Raw genomic sequence first — 9460 nt, 5'->3', positions numbered from 1 at the left:
AACATTTTCCGCGATACATTTGTTAAAAATTTTTGTTAAAGGAATATAGATGACATTTACTAGGGTTTTAATTATTTTTGAGTTAATATGATAATAGTATATTATGTTATGAGGAGCAAAAATGAAGTTTTATGTGTTGCGGCTGGTAGATTGGCTGCCGAACGCAGTGAGGCAGACAAACCAGCCAAAGCACATAAAACCATTTTTGCTCCGAATAACATATACTATTTTTTCTTCAAACCTTTATAACAAATTATTTAAGACATGTTAAGAAACCAGGTAGGAATTTCAAATGATTTAGCTAGTTTACTTTACTGCCGCTCATCAGCGGAGATAATGGGCAGTATTAATAAAAGGTAGAAAATGCTTTTGTCAGCTATTTTATAAGCAATTGCTTTAAGTGATATTAATAAAAGTGTAGTAAATGCTAGTGAGACCTGGCTAGCAAATGCTTTTGCTCGTTTTAGAAAGCATTTGCTTGACGATATTAAGCAATTGCTAGGATAAATGACATTCTGCTTCGTATCGTACTAGTAGTGATAAAGCGGTTGTTAAAGCACCATAAAAGTATGTTCCAAGTGCTAAGAAACCATAAATTTTACAAAGAAAGGAAAGACAATACCATTACAAGAGAAGATGATGTAAAATTGTTTCATTTCCGAAATGAAAGTGTTCAGTGGATTGCTGATTTTCTTGGAAATGACGATGAAGAAACGCGTATTGGTGCTTTATCTTCGGTGACGAAAATAAAAATATTGTTGTGATATGTGGCTGAAATCCAGGTATAAAAAATAAAATTATTCACAGAGTAATAAATAGTGTTAAACTATTTATAGGATTTTAGATTGGGGTAGCTGAACTCATGGAAGTGAGTCAACCAGTTGTATCGAATGTTGTAAAATTTGTCACGGGAAAAATTATAGACAAGGCACCACTTTGGATACATTTTCCTGGCGCCCTGCGTTGAACGGCAAGCAATTACTTGTCAAGTAACTAGCATATGCTTTCGTCAAGAGGATTTGTTTATTAATACCAAAACAAGCAATTGCTAGAAGCAAAAGCTTTTACTTTAAAGCAAATGCTAATGCTAAGTAGCAAATGCTTGGAAGCATTTGCTTATTTTTATTAATATCACCCATTAACTTCACGGACGCCCTCAGCGGAGATAATAACTTTATCTGCCGCTCTCAGCGGAGATAATAACTTTATCTGCCGCTCGTCAGCTCGTTAAATGCCATGACAATGAAGTGACACTTTAGCATTATCAATGCAGCAGGATGTCATAATTTACGGACGTTTGAAGAAAAACATCTTTTGTGTTAGAGCTACAGAGAGCTAATATTACATCACGTGCGTCATTATAAGAGATTTCTTTGAAATTAAAATCATCCTGAGGTCTTGCGATATTACTTAGACAGTTTTGAAAATTGGTTTCAGGTTGTTGCACGGGAATTGTTTTAATAACTTTTTCGGCAATACCTGTGAAATATAAATTGAAATCTGAAGCACAAATGTTATCACTGTTATCAGGATTTGGGTAAATTTTTTTTTTATTTTTGTTTATAATTTCCCACATTGCTTTTGGCTTGTTCGCTGCTTTGTGTATGAACTGCTCGTTAAATGTTTTTTTGGCTTTAGTTAATTCTTTCCTATACAAATTTCTGAAATTTTGGTATGTTGTATTGTCAACGGTTTTGTTATTACGTAATGTATTTAGGAGCTGGAGAGTATCTCTCATTTTCCTCAGTTTCTCATTGAACCAATTATTTTTTTAAATATTTGTGCCATGTTTGGGCTCCCACTATCCCAAGATCCCAACGACCTGGAAGCGTTGACCCCTGGTCATTTTTTAATCGGAGCACCACTCACGGCTCCCTACGAAAGCGACGTAACGGATCGCAACACCAACGGCCTCACGAGGTGGCAACGGATCACCCAACTCCAGCAGCACTTTTGGAAAAGGTGGCAAAAAGAGTATCTGTCGCAGTTGCAGACCCGTCCCAGAGGCCAACAACATCAACATCCAAACGTCGACGTAGGGGCCTTGGTGGTCTTAATAGAAGACAACCTGCCACCACTTCAATGGAGACTCGAACGCGTAGTACACCTGCACCCAGGAAGTGACGGTGTTGTGCGGGTGGTTTCCGTGAAAACGGTTAGTGGCACGTATAAACGTGCAGTGAAAAAACTGTGTATTATTCCAACCGAAGCGGTTTAAAATAAATTTTCATTTCAAATCATTTTTTTTTCTTTTTATCTTTCCTTGTTTTTTCATGTTTTGTGACATCCACAATTTGTATTATTATTATTTTTTTTAATTCTTTTTTATGTGTGTATTTTTTTTTCTTTTGTAAATGTTGTTGAAGTCATAAACTTCAAGGGGGGCGGCATGTTCAGGCCGTTAGCCCTACCACTGGTGGGGGTTACCACCCCCCCTAACGCAAACCCTTGTTAGATCTGTACGCACTTGCAACTGAGAAATAAAACCAGAAACATCATCTCAATAAGTCTTCCTTTTTACTTCACCAATTTTAAAGGTGCCAAACGATATCGCAAATCTGGTCCTTCGAGAAAACGCAAACATAATGAATGACAAGTTTTGTTAGTTCATTATTTCATATTAATCTATTTGTATTAATTTTACTATCGCTACTAATATTAAAGGAAGATTTTAATCGATTAGTAGAATATAGCCTAAAGGAGTCCGTCTCGGCTCAAGGACGCGAGGGTCGCGGGTTCGATTCCAACCCAGGACGAAATTCAAAAAAAAAGGCTATATTCTATCTCGTGATTCGGAAGTCACGTTAACCCATTGGTCCCGGTCTATTGAGTTGGTCATCACGCCCCTCATAGATTTGTAAACCAGTCCTAGACTGTGTAACAACATTTTCAACATTATTAATATTATTATTACATCTTAACCCTCCACCACCCGGGGGCACGGCAATTTTGCCGGAGTACATATTGGGTGATTCAAAATCTTTGTGGCCAAGTATGGCAACTATGTACAAGAATTTATGTGGCAACTGTGTGGATGAGGTAGAGTTGTCATTTGTATGACATTTCATAAGCGTGCATTTGATTTTTTTGATATCATTACATATTGATTTGACTGTTTTCAAAATTGCGCGACTATGAACTGTCAAAGAAATATCAACTCTTCCCTACCCACACAGTAGCCACATAAATTTTCGTACATAGTTGCCATACTTGGCCACAATCATTTTGAATCACCCAATACACTATTATTTTAGTGCAGTGCATATCAGCATAATTACCGAGGTCTCGCCTCCACATTTTGACTTTTTTGTGTTTTATGTTCTGTGGCAATGTTAAGGAATTTCCTCACGATATGACATGAGTATAATAGAGTTGAATTTCAACCACCAATGTGTTCTCTAAGTCCAAAATTTTTAAATTTTGAAAAAGGCATTGCGGTACTATTCCCGTTGCTGAAATTACATATTATTAATTGGAGGAATAGAGGCATTAGCCTGTTTTATTCTCAGAAATTAACTTTGCAAGCTTTAGTGTAGGATTTCCAACAGATGTATTTCACTGTTTGCTTCGTTAGAGTCGCGGCCGGGCCGCCTATAAGCACTACTTAATTGTAATTATGGCTATGAATTTCCAGAGGATATTTTTGTAATTTATTTTTAAAAACAATTACACTCTGTTTGATTCAACTATGTCATTCTTTAAGCTGTTCAGAAAGATACGAATGGGTAAAAAATGTTCTCTGCATTTGGTTTTATGTTGCATTTTTATTATGTTTTTTGTTGTAAAAATTGTTTTTTTACTAGAAATTTTAACTTAACAACTACTCTTCATACTTCAGTTTCCATATAAAAAAAATCTTTGAAATAAATATCGTGGAAAACGGAATTTTTTCCATAAATATCAAATTATTGTTTAAACAATATTAATATTTACGTGCCCCAAACAAAATGTTTCTGATTTCAAATAATATATAAATACACACATTTAAAAAAAAAATTATCAAAATCGGAGCTGTTTCTGAGGATTAAGAAGTAAAAACCTTCATTGACTCGACTATTTAGGAAAGCCACGAAACCGTAACATCTCAGCTTAATTAAAGCGTAGATGGTGCAGTTCGTATCAGACTCTCCACAATCCCACCAAACTTGGTCCAGCGACATAAGTTTAGTTAAATATGGTTAAGATTCACTCTCTTCTAGATTTTTTCCTCCATTATAAATAATTTATCGCATCCCTAGTGTCTGAAACAGTGTTGTTACCACACTGAAGCAAATTATCATCGACGTCTTTATGTTCGAAACAGCCCCTAAACGCCTCCACCCCTACACTAAAGACGTTACACCCGGTCACTAAAAAATTCATGCAGCCAAAATTGCAGACACTGGAAGGGAGTTTACGGTTTATACCGATTGGAAGTTGAGACTTGCCTCATGTTTTGTGCACAGTTAAAGCACATTATCCGAGGTGGTCGCTCTTTACTGTCCAATAAAACGATAATAAATAGCTAATAAAGAGGAAGTTTACACTCACGACCAATCAGACTTAAGCAGACTGTTTCTGTGCAGGTCGGACTTCCTCAAAGTACGCCGCTTCGACGAGGACGTCATGCTCTACAGGAAGTACGTCCGGAGCAGCATGAAAGTGATCCGGGCCACCGACCCCGGAATCTGGCACCCTAAGGTCAGTCAGTCCGGGAAAGCGTCCTCGCAAGGGTTGTTATTGATAGGGGTGTCACAAGTGACAAATTCTCGCGATCAAAGTCGATTATTCAGTCGGTGTCACCCGCCCAAGTGTTGACCGCTGCCAGCGTGGCTGAACTTCGCTGATCGATATTAATTTGGAACTGCAGCGTGCAGCTCCTGCTTGTTCTTTTGTCGCCCCAGACACTAATAAATCTTCCCGGATCATATTGCAGGTGTGCTCCGGAGGTCCGGGCAGCCAGAAGCTGTCCGCCGATCAGTACAGAGCGTGCATCCGGTCGAGGGCGTTGAACGAGGCCTCCCACGCCCAGCTCGGCTTCCTCGCCTTCAGAGACGACATCGCCGCTAACAGTAGTCCCGCTAAGTACCCGGCGCATCCACCCAAACCCATCAAGCAGCAGCCGAAGAAGAAGAAACCGCTCACCTGAGTCACATCCACCGAGTTCTAATTAAACTCCGATAGGGTAACTAGTGTTTGCCGAAGTGAGACGAAATTCAGGACAATCTCAACTTTCGCTTAATCTTCGTAGCAGAGGATGAGTTCAATTAAAGGGCGCACACATTGTATAAGACCACGAGCGTACAGAGAATAACAATTTTATGTGAAAATCGTTTAGAAAAGCGAAAGAATCTCGGAGAGACATGGTGCAGCATTGTTTTTTTGCTGGAATATAAAAATGTAAAGAGCGGCCAACAAAACCACCCGATTGAATTGCTCTTGAGTAGCTTTGGAGTCGCTTTCTTGGTTGCATTACTTTAATGGCGATTTTTCTCATGATTTTTACTATCTGAAAATAAAAACTTGTCAAGAAAGTATAATGATGCTAAAATAAATAGGTTAGTTCAATCCAGTGTTGCCTTCTTTCTTTCAGAACTGCCACTATATATGCTTGATCTGTTGTTCAAAACCTACGTGTAACACCAGCTTTTTTTGCAATGTCAAGAATGTTCCTAAAAGGCTTTTCTTTCATTTCGACGATGACGAGTCCCGCTCGTGTAGCTGCGCTAATACGTTGCAGATGCAGAGTATATGCACAGGAGTCAGGATAAATTTCTTGTGATTCCCATTCACTTCACAGGCCCTGCATATTTCACTTTTTACTAAGATTTTTAAGGTAGCAATATGTATTACTCACTTAGAAAGGGGAGAGGACGTACGCATTGTTCATGGACTTCAAGGCGGCGTTCGACAAGGTTGACAGAGTGAAAATGTTTGAAAGTATGAGAGAAAGAGGAATAAGTGAATGGCTGGTGCGGAAGGTCGAGGAGATATATGCGAGAACGAGGAACAAGGTGAAGGTGGGAGAGAAAGAGGGCGAATGGTTTGAGACGACAAAGGGAGTGAGACAGGGCTGCCCGCTCAGTCCCCTGCTGTTCACGATATACGTAGCGGACGTGGACGAAATGTTGAGGAAAGCGCAGGCGGGGGGGGTTGTAGTGGGTAGGGAGAAAGTATGGAGCCTGGCGTTTGCGGACGACATGGTGATTGTGGCAAAGAGTGAGAGAAAGATGAAAGAAATGATGAGGAACCTGGAAAAGTATGTGAGGAAGAAAAAGCTACAAGTGAATGTAGAGAAGACGAAAATGATGGTGTTCAGCAAGGGAAAGAGGAAGAATGAGGAGAGCGAGTGGAAGTGGGAAGAAATCAAGATAGAAAGAGTGAGCGAGTTTAAGTACCTGGGCTACACCTTCAACGAGAGAGCCACAGTCAGGGCGCAAGTGAGAGAGGTAGTGAGGAAGGCGAACAAGGTAGTTGGATGTGTGTGGGGAATAGGAGAGAGAATGTGGGGAGGCGAGTTCGGGAGGAGAATGATGATGTTCGAGAGCATGGTGGAGAGCGTGCTGATGTACGGAGCAGAGATATGGAGATGGAAGGAACAGGAGGAGGTGGAGAGAGTGCAAGAGAAATATTTGAGATGGGTGCTAGGAGTGGACAGAGAAACACCAGGGTACATAGTGAGGGAAGAGTGCAAGAGGAGCAAGCTGAGAGTAAAAGCGGAAAAGAGAACGGCAAAGTTCGAGGACAGAATGGGCGGAAGGGAAGAATGCAGGATACTGACTGAGTGCTATAGAGAAAAGAAAAAGAACGCGGATGAGAAGGAGAGAGAGAAGTACTGTAGGAGGAACGGGTATGCCAGCGAGGAAGTGGAAAGAATGAGAGCGGAAGGAAGATGGATGTGTGCGGAGCTGAGCGAGAGGGACAGAGATACGGACAAGCAAGAGAGAAGGGAGAGAATCAGAGAAGCGAGGTACAACAGGGAGTATGAAAGGTGCGTGACAGAGGATGTTCCGGTGTATCTGGGGAGAGAGAGCACGAAAGAAAGGAAAATGATGGCGAGGTTTAGATGTGGGAACGAAGAGAGAGAAAACAAGTACTGGATGGAGGAGGAGGAAGGAATGTGCAGGATGTGCCGTGAGGAGAGAGAGACGATCGAGCACATGTGGAGAGGATTCGGTGAAATGAGAGAAAGGGAGGAAAAGGAACGGGGAGAAATACTGAACGAAGACGGAAGAGAGATAGGATGGATGAAAGAGGTATGGAAGAGGAGGGAAAGGATAGAGAAGGAGAGGGGTGGGGAATAAAAGAAAATGTAGGTTAATTTAAAAAAGAAAAAAAAGAATGATTTTGGAATTGTAAGTTTATTTAGAACTGTGTAAAGTATAGGAATCCTTTAAAGCCCGTAGGGTAAAATAAAGTAAAGTAGTAGTAAATGTATTACTCACTTGACGGTACGTCGCCATTTTACCTTCCATCAACAAAGATTCAATTCATCATATCCCTCCCGTCAATTTCCCATACCCCTCAAGGTTATAATTGCTCTGGAAATTTTCACTCATAACAAACCATGTTTCATTCATTGCCGGAAGAAGAAACTTCTTGCGTTCCCTGATTTAGATTCTATACATTTGTTCATCTGCCTTTGGCGAAATTATCCCATTTTTGGTTATTTCAAAAGTAGCTGTCACTTTTGACGTCTGTTTCGACAAGTTGACCAGATAAATATTGAAAATAATTTTATTATTCATCGAATTATACGTTGCTTGGCAATTGAGGGAAGGTACTAAATTTTCTCATAAAGGGAAAATTAGATCGAGCTCTATTGGTCAATTTGATTAATTCATAACTAAAAAGCTGTTGCACCCTGAATATTTTTCTAAACGTTTTTTACCTTCATTACCATCAAGGAATATACAGTTTCAATTTGATCCGCGCGTTCTGGGACACTCTGTATACAGGGTGATTCACGAGGAATAATGAGCCCGACGGAATAGAAAATGCAACCCGCAATTCATCAGGAGAAAAACCCGGACATTTACCGCTTCGATGTCCGGCTTTTTGTTGCAATGTATTGTGGGTTGCATTTTCTATTCCGTCGGGCTCATTATTCCTCGTGAATCACCCTGTATTTGTGAAAACAAAAGTATGTAATCCCATTTGAAAAAAATTTTTTTGACAGTTTAGTCTTGAAGCCCTTGGAGCTATACGTGAATTTATTAAGCCGTTTTGTAGCCTATTAACAACCATTTGATTTGGTGTATAGATAATTAAAATCCTCCGATAAATAAGGGAGCTATGGACTCGTCTTTTTTTTTGGAGACACCTGTATGTGGTAACTTTGCTAATTGAAAACAAACAATTCGACCAAAATAATACGGTGAAATCATCATCTTCTGGGAATAATAGGAAAAATATTTTAAAAAATCCATCCTCATTGGATTTTAAAATAAGAACGTTTTTAATTAACCAATCGCGTGTAGATATAAAATTACCTTAAAAAATTATATTAGTAACTATCGAAACAAATTTGATTCTTGCAAAGACATAATAATTGATTATTATGTCATGATAAATTATTTCTGACAATTACAAAAGTCATTAAAAACGTTTAATGTTTACTTCTTCAGAATATTTTGATATTCTTGTCTTATATGGACAGTGTAATGAGAGTGCCACAGTTGCTGCTCAAGAGTACGCAGTTCGTTTTCCCAATAGGGAACGTCCTAGCAGAAATACTATAACCTGAAAAATACTATAACCTAAAAACGTCCGTCATTGCACAAATAATGCGGATACCCAACAATGCACATGCATCATTTGAAATGCATCCATAGTTACAAATAAAGCAGGAAAACTAATTTATAGGTAACTTAACACCAACAACAGGATTGGTCAGTTTAAATTGCTTCTTTCCGAATCACTATTTAAGATAGATTTTTTTGAACATGTTTCCTATTATTCCCAGAAGATGATGAATTCACAGTATTATTTTGGTCCGCCTGTTCTGATAGACCCTGTATATGTTACGGATAAAGTTAGACTAACGGCAAAACCTAGAATTACCCGGGTAAACTACGTATTACCTTTGATTTTATATTAATAATAGTAATATAAAATCAAAGGTATTACCCACGAGACACGGGTAAAGTCCGAAATATAATTTCAATAATACACGTTTCGGGCTCTACCCGGGTAAACCGCGTTCTTGATTGTTGCTTGATTAAAGTTGGGTACACTACTAATGATAAGGACAATAAAGTTTGGAAAACATCTTTAATCAATAAAGTGGGTAAGAAACTGAAAGAAAATGGGGTTAAAAAGGTGCGAAATACGTAAATTTCAAGGTCGTTCCAAGGTCAGGTGAAGGTCAGTCAAGGTATAATATTGATTAAATTTTTAGGGCAAGGAAAATATTCGAGAATTGGATAGGCCCCAACGTGTTCTAATGCACGTGGTGAAAGATGATGCAATATTAACTTAG

The 9460-nt window shown here is 39.0% G+C and overlaps 1 protein-coding gene across 1 annotated transcript; it reads left to right on the top strand.

The window, feature by feature from the left end:
- The first annotated feature begins 5867 nt into the window (after nt 1-5867).
- Nucleotides 5868-9460, top strand: LOC138137073 (golgin subfamily A member 6-like protein 6). The gene is made up of 3 exons (XM_069056362.1): nt 5868-6829; nt 6905-7235; nt 9380-9460. The coding sequence occupies exons 1-3, from the start codon at nt 5868-5870 to the stop codon at nt 9458-9460; spliced, it is 1374 nt and encodes a 457-aa protein (XP_068912463.1).

The sequence above is a fragment of the Tenebrio molitor genome, chromosome 8 (genome assembly GCF_963966145.1).
Source record: "Tenebrio molitor chromosome 8, icTenMoli1.1, whole genome shotgun sequence".
Taxonomy (NCBI): Eukaryota; Metazoa; Arthropoda; class Insecta; order Coleoptera; family Tenebrionidae; genus Tenebrio; species Tenebrio molitor.
The sequence above is the reverse complement of the archived record's forward strand: the minus strand, read 5'-3'. Positions and strand labels throughout refer to the sequence as shown.

Bases quoted from the DNA above. Each gene is read 5' to 3' on its own strand.
- LOC138137073 (XM_069056362.1), top strand. From the start codon at position 5,868: ATGGACTTCAAGGCGGCGTTCGACAAGGTTGACAGAGTGAAAATGTTT. The intron at 6,830-6,904 runs GTATGCCAGCGA...CGAGAGGGACAG, and splicing joins AAGTACTGTAGGAGGAACGG to AGATACGGACAAGCAAGAGA. The intron at 7,236-9,379 runs GTATGGAAGAGG...TTAAATTTTTAG, and splicing joins AGATAGGATGGATGAAAGAG to GGCAAGGAAAATATTCGAGA.